This window comes from Mesoplodon bidens (assembly GCF_964165515.1).
Source record: "Mesoplodon bidens genome assembly, chromosome: 6".
Classification (NCBI taxonomy): Eukaryota; Metazoa; Chordata; class Mammalia; order Artiodactyla; family Ziphiidae; genus Mesoplodon; species Mesoplodon bidens.
In genome coordinates this window covers 25,146,406-25,167,502 of record NC_138162.1, presented here as the reverse complement: position 1 = coordinate 25,167,502, position 21,097 = coordinate 25,146,406, and the positions used below count along the sequence as shown (strand labels likewise).

At 45.0% G+C, this 21,097-nt stretch overlaps 1 protein-coding gene across 1 annotated transcript in view; it reads left to right on the top strand.

Moving 5' to 3' along the window:
• The window catches only part of GABBR2 (gamma-aminobutyric acid type B receptor subunit 2), a gene marked incomplete at its 5' end in the record, with an annotated part of 369,129 nt that overhangs the window by 187,807 nt on the left and 160,225 nt on the right, over positions 1-21,097 (top strand). The window contains 2 exons of the mRNA XM_081238251.1: positions 10,936-11,001; positions 20,013-20,213. Of these exons, the coding sequence (XP_081094377.1) occupies positions 10,936-11,001; positions 20,013-20,213 (267 nt within the window). The remainder of the gene's footprint in view (positions 1-10,935; positions 11,002-20,012; positions 20,214-21,097) is intronic.

Sequence of the window (21,097 nt, the reverse complement as noted above, 5' to 3'; positions counted from 1 at the left end):
TTTATTCTAGTTCTGAGAAAAATGCCATTGGTAGTTTCATAGGGATTGCATTGAATCTGTAGATTGCTTTGGGTAGCAGAGTCATTTTCACAATGTTGATTCTTCCAATCTTCCAATCCAAGAACATGATATATCTCTCCATCTCTTTGTATCATCTTTAGTTTCATTCATCAGTATCTTATAGTTTACTGCATACAGGTCTTTTGTCTCCTTAGGTAGGTTTATTCCTAGGTATTTTATTCTTTTTATTGCAATGGTAAATGGCAGTGTTTCCTTAATTTCTCATTCAGATTTTTCATCATTAGTGTATAGGAATGCAAGAGATTTCTGTGCATTAATTTTGTATCCTGCTACTTTGCCAAATTCATTGATTAGCTCTAGTAGTTTTCTGGTAGCATGTTTAGGATTCTCTATGTTTAGAATCATGTCATCTGCAAACCGTGACAGCTTTACTTCTTCTTTTCCAATTTGGATTCCTTTTCTTTCTTTTTCTTCTCTAATTGCTGAGGCTAAAACTTCCAAAACTATGTTGAATAATAGTGGTGAGAGTGGACAATCTTGTCTTGTTCCTGATCTTAGAGGAAATGGTTTCAGTTTTTCACCATTGAGAATGATGTTGGCTCTGGGTTTGTCATATATGGCCTTTGCTATGTTCAGGTAAGTTCCTTCTATGCCTACTTTCTGGAGGGTTTTTATCATAAATAGGTGTTGAATTTTATTGAAAGCTTTTTCTTCATCTATTGAGATGATCATATGGTTTTTCTCCTTTAATTTGTTACTATGGTGTATCACATTGATTGATTTGCATATATTGAAGAATCCTTGCATTCCTGGGATAAACCCCACTTAGTCATGGTGTATGATCCTTTTAATGTGCTATTGGATTCTGTTTGCTAGTATTTTGTTCAGGATCTTTGCATCTGTGTTCATCAGTGATATTGGCCTGTAGTTATCTTTCTTTGTGATCTTTGTATGGTTTTGTATCAGGGTGATGGTGGCCTCATAGAATGAGTTTGGGAGTGTTCCTCGCTCTGCTATATTTTGGAAGAGTTTGAGAAGGATAGGTGCTAGCTCTTCTCTAAATGTTTGATAGAATTCACCTGTGAAGCCATCTGGTCCTGGGCTTTTGTTTGTTGGAAGATTTTTAATCACAGTTTCAATTTCAGTGCTTATGATTTGTCTGTTTATATTTTCTATTTCTTCCTGGTTCAGTCTCAGAAGGTTGTGCCTTTCTAAGAATTTGTCCATTTCTTTCAGGTTGTCCATTTTTTTGGCGTATAGTTGCTTGCAGTAATCTCTCACGATCCTTTTTGTTTCTGCAGTGTCAGTTGTTACTTCTCCTTTTTCATTTCTAATTCTATAGATTTGAGTCTTCTCCCTTTTTTTCTTGATGAATCTGCCTAGTGGTTTATCAATTTTTTTTATCTTCTCAAAGAACCAGCTTTTAGTTTTACTGATCTTAGCTATTGTTTCCTTCATTTCTTTTTCATTTATTTCTGATCTGATCTTTATGCTTTCTTTCCTTCTGCTAACTTTGGGGGGTTTTTTGTTCTTCTTTCTGTAATTGTTTTAGGTGTAAGGTTAGGTTGTTTATTTGAGATGTTTCTTGTTTCCTGAGGTAGGGTTGTATTGCTATAAACTTCCCTGTTAGAACTGCTTTTGCTGCATCCCATAGGTTTTGGGTCATCGTGTTTTCATTGTCATTTGTTTCTAGGTATTTTTTTTATTTCTTCAGTGGTCTCTTGGTTATTTAGTAGTGTATTGTTTAGCCTCCATGTGTTTGTATTTTTTACAGATTTTTTCCTGTAATTGATATCTAGCCTCATAGTGTTGTGGTTGGAAAAGATATGTGATACGATTTCAATTTTCTTAAATTTACCAAGGCTTGATTTGTGACCCAAGATATGATCTATCCTGGAGAATGTTCCATGAGCACTTGAGAAAAATGTGTATTCTGTTGTTTTTGGATGGAATGTCCTATAAATATCAATTAAGTCCATCTTGTTTAATGTATCATTTAAAGCTTGTGTTTCCTTATTTATTTTCATTTTGGATGATCTGCCCATTGGTGAAAGTGGGGTGTTAACATCCCCTACTGTGATTGTGTTACTGTCGATTTCCTCTTTTATGGCTGTTAGCATTTGCTTTATGTATTAGGTGCTCCTATGTTGGGTGCCTAAATATTTACAATTGTTATCTTCTTCTTGGATTGAACCCTTGATCATTATGTAGTGTCCTTCTTTGTCTCTGGTAATCGTCTTTATTTTTAAAGTCTATTTTGTCTGATATGAGAATTGCTACTCCAGTATTGTTCTGACTTCCATTTGCATGGAAGATCTTTTTCCATCCCCTCACTTTCAGTCTGTATGTGTCCCTAGGTCTGAAGTGGGTCTCTTGTAGGCAGCATAAATACAGGTCTTGTTTTTGTATCCATTCCGCCAGTCTTTGTCTTTTGGTTGGATCATTTAATCCATTAACATTTAAGGTAGTTATTGATATGTATGTTCCTATTACCATTTTCTTAATTGTTTTGGGTTTGTTATTGTAGGTCTTTTCCTTCTCCTGTGTTTCCTGCCTAGAGAATTTCCTTTAGCATTTGTAAAGCTGGCTTGGTGGTGCTGAATTCTCTTAGCTTTTGCTTGTCTGTAAAGGTTTTAATTTCTCTGTTGAATCTGAATGAGATCCTTGCTGGGTAGAGTAATCTTGGTTGTAGATTTTTCCCCTTCATCACTTTAAATATGGCCTGCCACTCCTGTCTGGCTTGCAGAGTTTCTTCTGCTGAAAGATCAGCTTTTCACCTTATGGGGATTCCCTTGTATGTTATTTGTTGCTTTTCCCTGGCTGCTTTTAATATTTTTTCTTTGTATTTAATTTTTTTTTTTTTTTTTTTCTTTTTGCGGTATGCGGGCCTCTCACTGTTGTGGCCTCCCCCGTTGCGGAGCACAGGCTCCGGACGCGCAGGCCCAGCGGCCATGGCTCACGGGCCCAGCCGCTCCGCCGCATATGGGATCCTCCCAGACCGGGGCACGAACCCGTATCCCCCGCATCCGCAGGCGGACCCTCAACCACTGCGCCACCAGGGAGGCCCTGTATTTAATTTTTGATAGTTTGATTAATATGTGTGTTGGCATGTTTCTCCTTGTTTTATCCTGTATGGGACTCTCTGTGCTTCCTGGACTTGACTATTTCCTTTCTCATATTAGGGAAGTTTTCAAGTATAATGTCTTCAAATAGTTTCTCAGTCCCTTTCTTTTTCTCTTCTTCTTCTGGAACCCCTATACTTCTAATGTTGGTGTGTTTAATGTTGTCCCAGAGGTCTCTGAAACTGTCCTCAATTCTTTTCATTCTTTTTTCTTTGTTCAGCTCCGCGGTAGTTATTTCCACTATTTTATCTTCCAGGTCACTTATCCGTTCTTCTGCCTCAGTTATTCTGCTATTGATTCCTTCTAGAGAATTTTTAATTTCATTTATTGTGTTGTTCATCATTGTTTGTTTGCTCTTTAGTTCTTCTAGGTCCTTGTTAAACGTTTCTTGTATTTTCTCCATTCTATTTCCACAATTTTGGATCATCTTTACTATCATTACTCTGAATTCTTTTTCAGATACATTGCCTATTTCCTCTTCATTTGTTTGGTCTTGTGGGTTTTTGTCTTGCTCCTTCATCTGCTGTGTGTTTCTCTGTCTTCTCATTTTGCTTAACTTACTGTGTTTGGGGTCTCCTTTTCACTGGCTTCAGGTTTGTAGTTCCCTTTGTTTTTGGTGTCTGCCCCCAGTGGCTAAGGTTGGTTCAGTGGGTTGTGTAGGCTTTCTGGTGTAGGGGACTGGTGCCTGTGTTGAGGTGGATGAGGCTGGGTCTTGTCTTTCTGGTGGGCATGACCGTGTCCGGTTGTGTGTTTTGGGGTGTCTGTGACCTTATTATGATTTTAGGCAGCCTCTCTGCTAATGGGTGTTGTTGTGTTCCTGTCTTGCTAGTTGTTTGGCATAGGGTGTCCAGCACTGTAGTTTGCTGGTTGTTGAGTGAAGCTGGGTGTTGGTGTTGAGATGGAGATCTCTGGGAGAGCTTTCGCCGTTTGATATTATGTGGAGCCGGGAGGTCTCTGGTGGACCAGTGTCCTAAACTCAGCTCTCCCACCTCAGAGGCACAGGCCTGACACCCGTCTGGAGCACCAAGGCCCTGTTAGCCACACGGCTGTGCCAAGCCAGACTCTCGTCCAACGTTGCCTATATTTTTGTTTTTAGTGTGCACAGAGGAGCATGTCCTAGGAGTCATTAACTTACTGACCTCCCTGGGCAGGATGTGGGTCTCATTCCACCATTGTCTTATTGTTTTGGGGCATGTCTCATGCTTCTATTGCACGGTTTTGTTGCTAGGCAAGCCTGCTTCCTTGAGTGATTATTCACTTACAGGGGTCTACCATACTTTTTTCTTTTACTTGTGATCCCTTCGTGGGATTAACTATTTAATCATTTGCTTTGTCCCTTTACTCTGTCCCTATCAATTTCAGTTGCTTTATTGGCCTTCCGTGGAGCAGCCCCCAAGCCATCATTCAGGATTCAGACTCCAGGAAAATCTCCCTATTTTATAAGTCAGCTGATTAGCAACCTTAATTCCATCTGCAATGTTAATTCCCCCTTGCCATGTCACACAGCGTATTCACAGGTTCCAGGGATTAGAACATGGACATCCTTGGGGAGCCATTATTCTGATAGAGGAAGACCACAAAGATAGGTCTTGAGGGGGACTGTTCCCCACTTTGCTTCATGGGAAAGTCCTAGTGGGAATTACCCGCCCCCCACCACGGGCCAGGAATCCAGCCTGACTGCCTGAACCTGAGGTTCATACCAGCACCCCGAGGGGATGCAAAGCTACAGAATAAATGTAGTGCATCTTCCCAGCAGGCCAGTTTTGTTCAGAGACATGGAAAGAAAAAGCATTATTTTTATCTTAAGATAAACATAGGTATTTTATTGGAAGGCTAAATATACATGAATTTTCAAGATAAAATAATAAACTTTAAAGAAATGCCGTGCTTTGCCAGTGGGCTGCTATGGGCTGTACCCTTTTTCTCTCCCGTCCTTAAGAGTATATGTCTCCTGCTTCTCTGCTTTTAGGGACACTTATGGAGAAGAAAAAAAAAAGTCTAAGAAAGACTAATTTTAGCTAAATAAAAGAGAATACTCATTCTGGGTGTGGAATCAGTCTGTCAGAGCCAAGAGGGACTTCGGAAAACATCTATGCTAACCCTCTCAGGCTTACCCCAGGTCTCACGACCAAAGTGGGGGAGTAGGAGCAGGCCTGGGCTTCTCACCACTTCACCAGTGCCCACTGCTCCAGGTCAGGGGCACCTCCCAGCCTGCATCATGGCCGGCCTCTAATAGCGCAGCCACCTTTGGGCTCATTGCACCTTACCCCTTTCTACAACGTTGAACATGGTTTCATTTGATTTTTCAGCAGCCCAGTGGGGTAGTGGGGTAGTGTGCATCTGTAGGAAACCAGGAAGCTATTAAACGTAGGCTGAGACAGATGCAGAGATGGCAGGAGGTCAGTGTCAGGGTCAGCCTTGATCTCCCAGCAGGACCCCACACTGCTGCCACAGGGAAGCAAGATGGGTTGCCTTCTGCTTTCCTGCTCTGTTAAATGCACATTAGCTGTCTTAATGTCTCAGGGTTCCATTTGCTGCTCAGGTCCTTTGACTTCAGGATCCATAGGACTTTTCTCCATGAGTCATTGCTGCAGACTCAGTACTGTGCCTCAGCAGCCCAGGCCTGGTGGGGTTGGCCTTCTCAGCGTGGGAGGTAATATATAGGAGTGAGTGGTCAAATGCTTGGGCTCTGGGGCCAGACCCACATTGGGTCGAGGCCAGAGTCACCACTTCTTATCCCTGTGACCTGGTGTCTTAGGTTGAACTCCCTAGAAACAGAGCCTGGGATTCTTGTGAAAGAGATTTATTGAGAGTGGGCTCAGGAGAAGGGGAGAGAAGCAGGATAAGGCAAGAGGGGAGCTAGGCCAGAATACCTTTTGGCTGGAGATGGGTTTAACCTGGCCTCACCGGATCTCTGGAGCACAGTCTGCACCACAGAGTTGGTCCCACCTTTTAGCAAGGGGGCTGGAGTTTTCTACCCATGTGAGTCAGTACTGGCTGCTATGGGATATGGGGCACAACATGGCCTTCTAGGACCAGGAAGCTCCCCTTGGCTGAGGGAAGTTCTCCAGAGAAGGGAGGGAGCTGGTGGCAGCCCATCATTGCTGTAGCTGGGTTGGGTGCACTAGCCCCGAGGAGGGGATCCAGCAGGACCAACAGCGTCTGCTGTGCCTAGGAAAGTTGCTTAAGTCTTTGGGCCTCAGTTTGCTCATGAAACTGTCCAGAGTGGGCATAATTATAGCACCTACCTCCTAGGGCAGTGGCTAGAAAGAGGCTGTCATTAATTTTGACTCTGCTAGGATCCCCTGTAAAGTGGGGGTTATACACTAGTGCTTTGAATTGAGTCATCCTTCTTAAGTGTCATTTTTTGTATGTGAGATTTTAGCTCTTTTTAAGGGCCCCAGAGACAAAGAGGTCCTAGACAACAGATGAGAGGGGCCAGGGAAGAGGAAGGGAAATCCACCCGGGGTTTGGACTGAGCATCCCTCCCTGGGCCTCGTGCCCCATGGCTGTTCCCTTCCATGTTTACCCCCCATGGGTGTGGCCTGTTGAGGGTGTGAACATAGGTCTCTGCTACCATCCATTACCTTAGATCTAGCCCTCTAAGAAGAAGCTGTCATTTGTCTGATCTTGGGACATCTACTTTCACTCCAGGCAGCCCCCTGCAGAGCCAAGAGTCCATGGCAGGGAGTTTTTGAGACCCTGCCCTCTGCCACGTTCCAGCTCTAACATCACAGCACCATTCTGCAGTGTCATCCTCAGAGATGGTCATGGCTGTCCTCCCCTACCCCTGGCACTCCTTCAACGGCCCCCAAGCCCTTTCAGCCATAGAGGAGAGTGCACTGATACCCCTGGTAGGGAGGTGGGCGGGCTTGGCCAGCAGCAGGGTCCACTGCCAACACAAAATCTCTTTCCTCTCTCTGGATTTTAAGGAAAACATACAAGTTATGCAACATTGAAAAGCATGATTCTGGAACTTTTGTGAGAGTGTGGGTGTGTGAAAAACTTTTAAGATTCCCCCGATCCAAAATGTTTCCCTTCACCCCTGAATCTTCCAATAAATTGCTACTCCAGAAAAAAGAACCAGGTATATCCACACTTTTCGTACTCTCAGGAGAACTCCTCTGCCCTGGGAGTACACACAGCTCATTTTGAGAAGCACCTTAAACTCTTTATGCTGCTCTCAAGGGCCCCCTAAGGATCCCAGTCCAGTCATATTCCCCATTACCCTCTCCCTACCCTGGGATCCAGGCTCCATCTGCACTGAGGGCTGGCTCGTCCTCTTTTCTCCCAGGCTTTGCAGCATCTTGCCCCTCTTACTCACTGTCTAGAATCCGAGTGGGTGTGAATAGCTTCCTGCATCAGGCACAACCTGGCCCCGGATAGGCTCTTTCTCCAGGACCCTCTGATGGTCAGGGCACACCAAGGCAAGATTGCTGGTTTTAGGGTGCTGTGCTGGATTTGGGAAAGATTTTTGCCTCTCTGGAAAGGGGTTAACTAGATCAGCGATCCCTTGGGCCCCCATCCAGTCCTAAAAGTTTGGGAGCATAGAACCAGGCAGTCAATGCAACTTGGTTGTCATGGCAACAGAGACACTAAATGGTCCACAAGTGGCAGAGCTGTTTATTTATCTGTTAGCAGGTGGTCAACCATGAAGATGCGGGTCCCTTGGTCCATTCAAGAAATGAACATGGGGAACCCAACCAGTACCTAGGCCCTAGGCTAGCAGGATATTAGTGCAGTCGATGATAATAACCAGCAGATATTGAATAACCAATGTGGGCCAGGCCTTGTGCTTGTGCTTTCACACAGCATTCATTCACTTAATCACACATTTAATACCTATGTATTGATATATGTGTCATGCCTTGTTCTGGGAGCTGGAGACCCAGAGATGAATCAAGTTATCCTCAGTCCAATGGGGAAAACAAACAAGTAGACTCAGGCTATGACAGAGGGAAGCACAGAGTGCTCTGGATCCACAGAGGAGCAAATGACCACCAAGCCTAATGGGACAGAGATGGTTTCTCAGAGTAGGAATGCCTGAGCTAAGGCAGGAAGGGGGAGTAGCAGCTCTCCAGGCAGAGCGTGTAGGGCGGGAGGGAATGGCGTTCTGGATGAATGACTTGTAGAAAGAAAGGAAGGGGACAGAGTGAGAAAGTGAATGAATGAAGGAGTGAATGGCAGACCATTTAAGAGAACTGCAGGTCGTTCCTTCTCCCTGCTGTGGAGGAGTAGCAAAACATGTGATTAGGGAAATGAGCAGGAGTGAGTTGGTAAAGAATTTGGAATGTTCTGAGGAGCTCAGAGTTTGATCTGTAAAGCTCCAGGAGCCATGGAAAGATTTTACGTAATCAGATTTGAATCTTGGAATGATCCCCTTGTGGGCTTTCTGGAGACTGGGTGGATGGAGCAGGACTAAAGGCAGGGATCCAGCTGGCAGGCTGTAGTGGTTCACCACGTAGGAAGTGATGGTGGCTAAACCCAGGGCAATGGGGCTGGAGACATGGGGCGATTCGGGAAGCTAGTGAGCGGACAGAACCAACAGGCCATGGTTATGGCTAAGATGAGGAGAGGAGTGAATCTAGAATGGCTCCCAAGTTTATGGTCTTAGGGAGTAGGAGGTTGACAACACCATTCTAGAGGTGGACAGTACAGGAGGAGGAAGTAGGCATGTTGGGAATGATGATGAGTTCAACTTGGGGTATGTTGAGAGAATCCAAGTGGAGGTGTCCAGGGGGCAACTGGAGAAAAGTCTGGGCTGGGGAGAGAGACTTGGGAGTCCACAGTGCTCAGAGGGGAGTTGTGGCTGGGGTCATGAATGAGATTGCCCAGGGAGAGCAATGAGGGCAGAACTGTATGGAACGCCAGCATTCGAGATGGGCAGAAAGACGAGGAGCTGATTGAGAGTCTGAGCAGGAATGACCAGGAGGCAGGAGGGAGCCAGGAGAGAGCACCATGGAAGCCAGCGGGTGGGTTTCATTATCATGAATCCTACAACCACTGGGTCAGGCAGGGAATATTATCCCCATTTCAGAGATGAGGAAATTGAGGCTCCAGGACATTAAGACCCAGGGTCATGTAGCTGGTCAGTACTGGAGCTGGGATGTGAACCAAGGTCTCTCTGACTCCAAAATCCAATAAGCTGTTTCTACTATACCGTGTTTAGCAACACAGGGCTTGGCACAAAATAGATTCTCCATAAATGTTTGCTGGCTGGCTGGCTGGATGGATATGGATATGGATATGGATATGGATATGGATAGGTGAATACTGTTAGCTGCAATAAATGCTATAAAAAATTCAACAAACAAGCAGAAAGACCCTGGAGTGTGCCCAGGAGTATGGCCACAGAACAGAAGCAGCTTAGAACTTTCTATAGCATTGCAGCCATGGTGATGACAAAGGCTTGCCTTCCTTCAACTGCTCTGTTAATGATCTTTTAAAGGCCTTTCAGAGGAAAATTTTTTTTCTTCTTTCCATTCTTGCTTGCAAACGAAGGGTGATTTTAGAATCCAAGTCTTTTTTATTTTGCTAAAGTACATGATGAGTAAAATGGCCTCCCAGTCAGCACTTTCCAATTTTGAAAGATGCTAAAAACTGATCTTTAAAGGGATGTTTCTCTCCTTTATGCATCAAAGAGCCTTGAGGCTTGTTGGAAAGGACGGGGTAAATGGCAGGAAGGTAGCACCACCTGCAGGGCTGAGTGTCAGTGCGGAGGGCAGGACTGGGATGGAGCAAGCGTGTGGGCCAGGGCCTGGCTGGTCTCCTGGAGGCTACCTGTACATCCTCCTTCTGCCTGTTCTATATGGGGGCAGGGCAGGGTCCCTTCCCCTAGAAAGCAACCGAGAACCCCTTACCCTGACCCAGGAGGGAGCCTCAGGCAGACACCCAGTAAATGTTTGTTGAATGAATAAATGAGTCATAGGACCCCTGGTACAATATATACCTATTAACCATATTGAGATATTAAGATAATAAGTAACCATTTATAGAGCTTTTGAATATAGATTTTCTTTTGAAATAAAGGGAGAAGAATAGGTTGGGAGAAGGTTATAAAACACTAATTCTAGCTGGGTGTTTACTCTGTGTCAGGAACTGTGTTAAGCACTCTGAGGATTATCTCATTTAGTTCTCTCAGCAGCCCTCTAAGTACTGCCATTATCTGCATTTTGCAGATGAGGAAATTGAGGCTAAGATGGGAAAAGGAGCCTCCTGAGGCTACCCAAGTGGAGCTGAGATTTGAACAAAGCTGAGAACTCAAAGAGACTCTGAAACTTCTTAATTGGGAAGCTCTGTGGACTCCAGAAAGGTGGAAAAAGTCTAGAATACTAGAGGGGGAGGGGGTGTTGGCTGGGAACTTGTTTCTGCTGCCAACTTCCCTGGGGACCTTAGACGTTGCTTTCTCTCCTCTGGCCTCAGTTTCCCTATGTGTAGAGTGAGGACGGAGAATAGACGCTGTCTCAGTTCCCCCGGAGCGTTTGCCTGCCCTTGTTGGAGAAGAGCAGGGGAGACAGTGAGGCCCCTCAGAGCCTTTAGCCTCCAGCCCCAGGGTTTACCCACGAGACCAGTCAGGGCCAACAGCAGTAGCTGAGGGAAAGCTGGGCCCAGAGAGAGCCATAGATCCAGGCTGGGCTGGGCTGGGGGGTGAGGTTTTGCCCTGCCCACCCCCTCAGGCAGAGCTCTTGCTGGGGAGCCTGGGGCATGTGAATGATCCCTGCCCGCTGCCTCAAACCCTCTGGGCTATGCCGATCACACGCTCACCTTCACATCCGTGTCCTTCTGTCCACAGGGCAATGACGTGCGGATCATCCTTGGCCAGTTTGACCAGAATATGGCAGCAAAAGTGTTCTGTTGTGTAAGTAACACTTTGGTTGTGTCATGGATGTCTTTGGGGAGGGTCACAAAGCGTTTTCTTGCACTCAGTGTCACTGCCTGGTCCTTGAGTGGACCGGAGTCTGGGGTGTTGGAAGCAGAAGTGTTATTTTCACTGCTCTTTCGTCTTTCCAGGGAGCTAAAACCCCAGGACTCAGAACAGTGCAGTTGTAGGAGGAACCGGGAACCTCAGTTTACCAAACCCACTGTCTTACCATTGCTTCAGCGCTGCCAGCTAGTTTTAAGTCTCCTCCACCCAGCCTTGCTTAATGGAGCAGTGCTGTATGCACCACACAGAGGGAGACACCAGATTCCAGGGAGAGACCGGGAGGCCTCAGACCCCTTCCTGCCCTGTAAGCAGGGCTCAGTCTCAGGTTTAGCACAGACCGTCAGCTGTTCAGTATCTACCACTGAATCCTTTTAATTGTCTGGCTGTGATAGGTGACAAAGTACATTCTTAAACCTTATCTCACTTAATCTTTCCAATAACTGTGTGAAGCTACTATTGTTACCCTTGCTTTACAGATGAGGAGCTAGAAGCCCAGAGAGGTGGAGAAGCTTGTCCAAGGGATGTTTTATGGCAGAACCAGGGCTCCATCCCCATTCACCTGATTCCCAATCAAATCCTCTTTTCTCCACATGATATTCTAACCTGAGCATATGTAAGAGTTCTAGCACAGGGACTATGTCTTTCCATTTGGGTGGCCTGGCTTACCCTCCTCCACCTCAGGGTCAGGAGAGAAATCAACAGAATGAGAGCCTAGTTACATGAATTGTCTACCCAATAAGCTCCTCCTCTTAGACTGAGGTTATTCTAGGTGCGGTCTCTAGTGATGGGCCACAGGCCTCTGTTTTCTTTGACCTTTTTCTAGTAACTTGGATGAGATTATAAAGATAGGCTTATAGGAATTTTAGAAGTTGTGAAATATGTTGGAAGATAGCCAGGGTGCAAAGAACCTTAACAAGCTGGAATGTTTGATTAAATCCAGGAAGACTAAATCTAATAGTCCTAATATAAGGTTATATTAGAACAAATTGGGCTGCCTATGTCCAAGATGATAGAGGCATAGCTGAGGAGTACTGTGCGTTTAGAACAAAAGAGACTTTGGAGTCTCAGTTGACCTCAAGGTTACCGTGAGTAACCAGTGTGAGCATAGCTTCCAGGGAGCCGAGGTGACCTCAGGCTGCACGTCCACAACTAGGGCGGGTCATCCCTCTGCTCTACGCTGAAGAGACCCCACCTGGGGTGTCCTGCTCAGCTCCTGGTGTCCCATTTCAGGAGAGATGCAGAAACTGAAATGAGGCCAGGAGTAAGGAGAGAGCAGCGACCGGAAACCATAGTCACCCAGGGATATTTTCCTCATGAAGGCTCAGGAGCAAGGTGGCAACTGCCTGATCACCTTTCAAAATAGCAGGGAGGAAGGAGAAGCCATAGGCTGACATTTCAGTGGACCCTGAGTGAAGCTTAGTGCTCAGGAGTCAGTCTGCTTGGGCTTGAACTACTGGTCTGAAGTTTAGTAACTGAATTTGGGCTTGTTGACACTTTCTGAACCTCAGTTTTCTCATCTGTAAAGTGAGGATAATAATAACACCTGTCTCATAGGATTGGTGTGGAGCTTAAATGAGCAAAGACACCTTGCATAGTGCCTGACGTACAGTGAGCCCTCAGCAAATTTCAGCAACGTTTTTTTATTTGTTTATGTAAGGTCTCTGAGGATGGAATGGACCACCATTGGGCTGATGAATTTACTAACTGATGGACTTTCCTAGATTGTGTTAAGCATCCTGTGTCTCAGTTAAGGGTAATTAAGGAGTATTTCCATATGAAAATCTAAGGAGGAACATGAGAAAAAATGAAAAAAATGGAGCAAATTGATTTAATACATTTTATTTCAGAGCTCATAATACTTTTCATGTTACCATCTAAGGTCCAGAAATGGCCCATTTAGAAAAGGAAAATAATGCTCCAATTAGAAGACATAACTTTTTAGAGAAGAAGCTGGGTTGTTTTTTTTTTTTAAAACCCACATTTGTTTATTTATTTATTTTTGGCTGTGGTGGGTCTTTGTTTCTGTGCGAGGGCTTTCTCTAGTTGTGGCAAGCGGGGGCCACTCTTCATCGCGGTGCGCGGGCCTCTCACTGTCGCGGCCTCTCTTGTTGCGGAGCACAGGCTCCAGACGCACAGGCTCAGTAGTTGTGGCTCACGGGCCTAGTTGCTCCGCGGCATGCGGGATCTTCCCAGACCAGGGCTCGAACCTGTGTCCCCTGCATTAGCAGGCAGATTCTCAACCACTGCGCCACCAGGGAAGCCCCCTACATATCCCCAAGGCCTTGCAAATAGCTGGCACATGGTGGGTGATTGTCAATCAATTGAGGAAAAGTAAATTAATAAAAATGATCTGTGAAGTTGCCACACTGAGCACTGGCCATCTCCTGTTTGCACAAAATGCAGACAGACCTCCTATTTTTTTCATTTGTTTTTAGTATTTATTTCTTTATTTTTCTTGGCTTCACTGGGTCTTAGTTGCAGCATGCAGGATCTTTTAGTTGCAGCAGGAGGGATCTTCTTTTAGTTGCAGCATGCAGGCTCTTAGTTGTGGCATATGGACTTCTTAGGTGCGGCATGCATTCGGGATCTAGTTCCCCGACCAGTGATCGAACCTGGGCCCCCTGCATTGGGAGCACAGAGTCTTACCCACTGGACCACCAGGGAAGTCCCCTCCTGTTCTGATTTGAGCCAAACCCTAAGCCGAGGCGTGGCTGTGATTTCCCTCCATGCTGTGCACTGTGGTTATTTTCTGAGTGGCATTTCCAGCAGCGTGGTTTCCATTTCAGAACAGACGGCATGGCTGTCTTCCTCTTGACCCAAAGCCCCAGGCTGCTTGCCTTCCACACAGCACGGGACATCATCCCACCTCCTCATCCCACTTTCTTCTTCCTCTTGGACTTTGGGTATCTTCAGATGGACTTTTTCTTAGAGTCTTTGCTGGCTGCTTTATTCACTGAGTGGTTTCTCAGAAGTTTTTGGTTGGGGGTTTATTCCGTGTGTCAGACCGTCAGGTGGATCTGGCTGTCAGGACTGTCAGTCTTATCTGGTTAGGAATGAGTTCTTCTGGCAGGCCTGGAAGGTCCTGAGGAGAGTCTTCTCAGTGTCCTCACACTGAATCAAAACTCTGGCGTGTGACGGAGGGAGGGGCTGCTCGGAGCAGAAACCCTGGGAGAGAACCTCTCCGCCCATGTCAGGGTCAGAGCACAATGGGATGGAGACAACTGCGTCTTTGCCATCCAAATGCTGCAGTGCAAACTTTGCAGCGTGTTGCTGCATGTTCTTGAGATTGGACCTGCCACCCAAGGGGAGAGTAGTCTCTAGCAAATGCAAGGACTATTTATAGCCCTGTGGCAAAATGTTCATTTCGGTTCCAGCAAAGGATGAGCATGGCCTGTCGCTTTTGTCTTCTCCCTCCTTGGTGGTCTATTCTAAATTCTCAAGCACTCTGACCTGGGTTCTGGCTTTAGTTCTGCCAGCTGTGTGACTTCAAGCAGGCCACTTTACAACTCCAGCCCCCGGCTGCCTCACCTCTAAAATGGAAGCGACGACCCCTGTCTTATTTGCCTCATAAGATTGTCGAGAGGCTTAAACAAGGCCACCGAAGGGTGACTGTCATCCCAACTGTTAACTGCTTTACTGATGTGAGGATTTATTACTATTATGGTTATGAAATGCCTATAAAAGGGAAATATCCTTCTTGCCTGAGGAAGTGAGGAGGCAAAAGGAATCAATAAAAAGAGGAAATTGGATTTTTAAATTACATCCTGGCTACCTGTCTGCAGCTAATGAGAACAGAGTCGTTCATGGGACTGAAGAATATGAGCTCAAGATTGCCCAACATCACCTGTAGGGCCCATTTGGTGGCCACAGGTCCTGAGACCACATTCCTACTAGAGACAAAAACAATGAAAACCAAGGTGACCAAGTAAACTGAAAATGTGTTCAGTCAGTCACTCTACAACCATTTATTGGGTGCCCTCTGTACACAGGGCACTGTGCTAAGCACTGGGGATCCTGGAAAGAGCAGACACCACCCTCCAGGAACTCCCTATTTGGCAAAAGAGACAGACAAAGGTATCAGCAGCGGGCTTCCCTGGTGGTGCAGTGGTTGAGAGTCCGCCTGCCGGTGCAAGGCACACGGGTTCGTGCCCCGGTCCGGGAAGATCCCACATGCCGCAGAGCAGCTGGGCCCGTGAGCCATGGCCGTTGAGCCTGCGTGTCCAGAGCCTGTGCTCCGCAACGGGAGAGGCCACAACAGTGAGAGGCCCGCGTACCGCCAAAAAAAACCCAAAAAGATACCAGCAGCTTCTTAAGGCTCACGTGTCCAGCAATCTCAGCCCTTCTCAACGTGAGAGTACCAGAATGGAGGCCCAGAGGCCTCTCTGCAGTTGCTTTAGACACTGTATGCTATATTTAAGCCCAGTCTACCTCCCTTGTAGGAGAGACTTTTAGACCCTCACTCAAAGCCTGTGCTGTGTACTTTTTTCTGCACATATATTTAACACTCCCTGCTTTCCATAGCAGTTTAAAAGCAGCAAATTCAGAGTGAGGAGAGGGATTTAATGACAGTGAAAGTGACAGCCTAGACCTGACCGCTAGAAAGGAGACAAAGCCATCAAAAGTAGATCAGAGGGCTTCCCTGGTGGCGCAGTGGTTGAGAGTCCGCCTGCCAATGCAGGGGACACCCCAGGTTCGTGCCCCGGTCCGGGAAGATCCCACATGCCGCAGAGCGGCTGGGCCCGTGAGCCATGGCCGCTGAGCCTGCATGTCCGGAGCCTGTGCTCCACAAAGGGAGAGGTCGCAACAGTGAGAGGCCCGCGTACCACCAAAAAAAAAAAAAAAAAAAAAAGTAGATCAGAAACTCCAAGAACAATAGTCTGGGGCCACTTGGTGTTTGGGCCATGCCCAAAAGTATCACTGTGCGTGGCCCATAGGAGTGGCTAATTTTCAGAATAAAGCCATGAGTTATGGAAAAGAGAATGGCATGAGAAGGAGCAGCCAAAATGTTCCCGCACATAGTGTTGGCCAGGCATGGTACACATATTACCTCATTTATTATTTCTTTTTTATTGAAGTATAGTTGATTTACAATGTTGTGTTACTTTCTGGTGTACAGGAAAGTGATTCAGATATATACTCTTTTTTCATATTCTTTTCCATTGGATAGTGGATATATTGGATATTGAATATAGTTCCCTGTGCTATACAGTGGGATCTTATTGTTTATATATTTTATATATAGTAATTGATATCTGCTAATCCCTAACTCCTAATTTATCCCTACCCCCCTTTCCCCGTTGGTAACCATAAGTTTATTTTCTATGTCTGTGAGTCTGTTTCTGTTTTGTAAATAAGTTCATTTGTGTCATGTTTCAGATTCCACATATAAATGATATCATAGTATTTGTCTTTGACTTATTTCGCTTAGTATGATAATCTCTAGGTCATCCATGTTGCTGCAAATGGCATTATTTCATTCTTTTTTATGGCTGAGCAGTATTCCACTGTATATATGTATCACATCTTCTTTATCCATTCATCTGTCGATGGACATTTAGGTTGCTTCCATGTCTTGGCTATTGTAAATAGTGCTGCTGTGAACATAGGGATGCATGTATCTTTTCGAATTAGATTTTTCTCCAGATATATGCCCAGGAGTGGGATTGCAGGATCATATGGCAACTCTAGTTTTAGTTTCTTAAGGAACCTCCATACTGTTTTCCATAGTGGCTGCACCAATTTACATTCCCACCAACAGTGTAGGAGGGTTCCATTTTCTCCACACCCTCTCCAGCATTTATTATTTCTAGACTTTTAATGATGGCCATTCTAACCAGTGTGAGGTGATATCTCACTGTAATTTTGATCTTCATTTCTCTAATAATTAACGATGTTGAGCATCTTTTCATGTCTCTATTGGCCATCTGTATGTCTTCTTTGCAGAAATGTCTATTGAGATCTTCTGCCCATTTTTTGATTAGGTTTTTTTTTTGTTCATATATTACCTCATTTAATTCCTACACCAACCCAGTGAGATGGGCTCTGCTTTCCACAGGCTATAGATGAGAAAAGCAAGGTCCAAGGAGTTGTGTGCCAGAGTTACCCAGCTGGTATGTGGCAGAGAATCTAGTGCTACTTGACTACAGTCTTTTTTCTTTTTTTTTTTTTTTCAAAAGATCAGTAGAAAAAATTTTATCTTCATCAAAATTAACTAATATTCTAAACAAAATGTGTTGTCATTCAAATGGACTGAGCTTCTGTTTTCTGGAAAATTCACTCACAAGGAACACCTAACAGAACAATGGCAGGTCAGACAGCTATCACAGCAGATCCCTGGGAGGCTCCTGACTTCCTGCTCCTCGCTGCCTCTAAATTATCACACAGTCTTTGGTCTCAGAGAATAATGCAAATCTGCCTTTGCATCTGATCAGAAGACCTCCTCAGGTCCTCACTCTGTATCTGCTGATGCTTACTTACCATCCATTCGTAATAAGTGACGCTATCTTGCCTCAACCTTTTAAGACTGAGAAAGCTTCCAGAAAGTTTTACTTTGTTTGTTTTGCTAAGAAAAGAGAGAAACTTAAAAAAACAGACTTTGAATCTTGTCCCCTTGACTTAGCTGAATGTGTTTGGGCAAATTCCTCAATCTCTGAGCCTCAATGTCTTCATCTGTAAGGTAGAGATAATAGCACATACCTCATAGGGTTGTTGTGAGAATAAAATAAGATAATGTATATAAATGGCCTGGCACATAATAGGGGCTCAATAAATGTGAGTTCCTCCCTGAAAGATGAGAGTTGTGAAGTCTCACAGGTTCTGCCATTGATTAAATGACCTGAGGTCATTGGGATGACCCTTTTGTTCAAAGGTCTAGCCCCCAGCCAGGGTCTGGGATTATCTTTTCTTAAAAAAAAAAAAAAGTTTCTGTGGGCTAAACCCCATTTATTAGAGGGAAGCCCAGAAAACTGCCTTCTTTTGTTGAACTGGGGTTTTGTTATATAATTGTAATATTAGGGCTCTCTGTGTTTTTTCTACAACAGTTTTGATTGGGGCAACATTACAATGTAGTTGCTGGAAAAAATGACTATGATCTGAGGCTGCATTATGAGAAATACAGTGTCTAGAATGAGGGAGGTGAAAGTCCCATATCATTAGAGGAGTCTAGAGAGGAGGTGATGTGATCATTACCTTGAGATAGTCGAAAGGCTCTCTTATGAAACAATTCGTTTAATCTCTAGAGACTTCACTGAATCAATGGACAGAGGCCATAGAGATGGAATCTGAGCTTAAGCTAAGGAACAAATATTCTAATTCACACTTACCCCAGTGAGATGCTCCACACTGCAGGCTGGGCTTTTTCAGGTGTTGAGAGAGTTTTAGAAGAGTTGCCTTCTCAGATGTAGGAATGAAGGGAACACACCTCCAACTCTTAGACTCAACGGTAACTATTCTCTAATATACACAAATATAAAGGGCTCTGGCCCACCCTTTCTGGGCAGACCGTCGATTAGCATGCTGGAGCCTAAGTGGAGGGCAGCCAAAATCTCCCTGGCATCCAGAGCAATCTTGCAGGCTTCTTTCTCCACACCCTCCTGGCCTCTATGCTGTCTCTGTTCTAAGCCAAGGAACATAAAGGGGTGTGACATGAATTGTTTCCCAACATGTCCTCCTAACATAGGTGGCTCCCTGGGAACAAATTGCTGGATCGTTTAAGGTTCACATTTTTTCATGTATACAGTTCATCACAGTGCGCAGAGAGCATTTACATACACCACTGCTCACTGTAGTCGCTTCTGGGTGTTTTGATTACTGATAGGAATGTGAGCTCCATTCCATTCTGGACCCAACTTGGATGGAATGTGACATACCTACAAATTGGGATTTTCTGGGTGCATCTAAGCTATCAAAAAGCATGCTTTTCCAGATAAAAAAAATTATCACAGTAAGAATTAAAGCCAAATGGGGGTATATTAGAACAGTCTGACAACTTTTTGTTTAAATGGGAGGCAGGCAGTGTGGCTTTGCAGCGTAAGAGTAGGCAGACCTAGATTCCAGACTGTGGACCTTGGAAAAGTGACTTTCCCTCTCTGGTTTCCAGTTTCCTCATCTCTAAAATGAGGATAATAAACTCTGCCTAGACCATCTCCAAGGGTGGACATGAATGACAAGTAAGATGCTTGTAAAGTATATAAATATAAGGGACTTCCTTTTTAGAATCTGGATTTATGTACACCATGCTTTGGGTAAAGATTTAGAGAGATGTTCAGTTTGCCAAGTGACATCTTATATAAGTTGCATGCTTACATTAAATTTTCTTGGCCCCTTGCAAAATTGCTCCGCCCTGGGTTATATTTTAAGGTTATGATCTCAGCTTTTAGTAAAGATCTATACAAGAATAGCCTTATGAAATCTGTCTGTTGTAGGGATGGTGTTGATACCATGCTAGCTAATTTGACAGTGACCTCCATATGAGGCATTTTGTTTAGGGATTAAAGCCTAGAAAACATTTTGTGCCCCTGAAGAACTGGTATGTTTTCTCCCTTCTGAAAATAAGAGCTATGCAATTAATATTGTTGCCCTTTTCTCTTGGGCTGCCAGGAAGTTCACGGTGAAATATGTAGCTTATATCTATAGTGTTGGAACCTTTGGTGGACTTGTCTATGTTCTGTTCCCTTTACCTCCAATAAGCATATTATAATCTATGTTTTCCCAGGCACCTATATTTTTATTTTATTCAGTGTTTTATTATTTTAATATACATGTTTCCTATAAACTACCTTGTATCCCTTGAGAGATAATGAAGAGGAGACCAAGCAAGTAATAGAAAAATTAACAAATCCTCTGGTACGAGGAACCCTGAGTCCCCTCCACCTTTCCCACAGGGTACAAAGCTTTGAACAAATGTTTGTCTCTTGGTGCCTTCATGGTCAACCCGTCTGTTGCAGGCATATGAGGAGAATATGTACGGTAGCAAATACCAGTGGATCATCCCGGGCTGGTATGAGCCTTCCTGGTGGGAGCAGGTGCACACAGAAGCCAACTCATCCCGTTGTCTCCGGAAGAATCTGCTTGCTGCCATGGAGGGCTACATCGGCGTGGACTTCGAGCCCCTGAGCTCCAAGCAGATCAAGACCATCTCAGGAAAGGTCGGTGCCTTGGCCAGCTCATTTCAGCCCCCAAGCCCATCTCCCTTAATCATGCTGTCCAATGATGTTGGCAAAAAGCACCTAGATCTTGTTCTGGCCTTTGCTGTGTGATTTTGAGCAAAGCATGTGACCTCTCTGAGCCTCGCTTATCTGTTAAATGAGGATATCCAGCTCTCTACTGCATGGCCTTCTAGGGAATTGTGGGAATCAAATGAGGTAAGGGTGCTTTATAAGCACATAACATAGTGTATGCATAAGGGGTGGAGTCGTGACTAGTATAGCACCAACTGCAGGCATTGACTTTCAGACGAGGCCACCATTTCATCCTGTGCCCCTCTGACCTGGAATGTCATTTCTCAGTCTCACTGATGCTCCTGTCAGCCTGGAGGAGACGAACGACCCCACAAGTAGACTTGGGGAAACATGTACTAAAGACCAGAAAGATTGGTCCAAACCCCAGTTTTGCCACTTACCAGCTGTGTGACCTTGAGCTTGAGTTCTCTGAGCCGCTGTTTCTTCATCTATAGAGTGGTGGTGAAAATATCCTCCTCCGGGGTCAAAAGGTGGACTGAATGGCAGATTGTGCAATGTGGCTGGCATGGCACCTGGCATCTTGTGCTGTCATAACTAGGAGGAGGACCTTGGCAGGGTGCTTAAGTCCTCAGGCCTCCACTAGGGATGTTTCCACTAGGGATGACTAACCCCTGGCCTGCTTATCTCATAGGGCTGTGAAAGAACAGGTAGCATGGTGCATGTAAAAGTATTTCCAAAGTACACTATTCTCTATCAGTGAAAGCATTATCAGGAATCAGGTGGTGACAGTCCCAGTGAAGATGGCAACATCCATCTCTCAATTCTAACCACCAGCCAGAGTTCAGTACAGC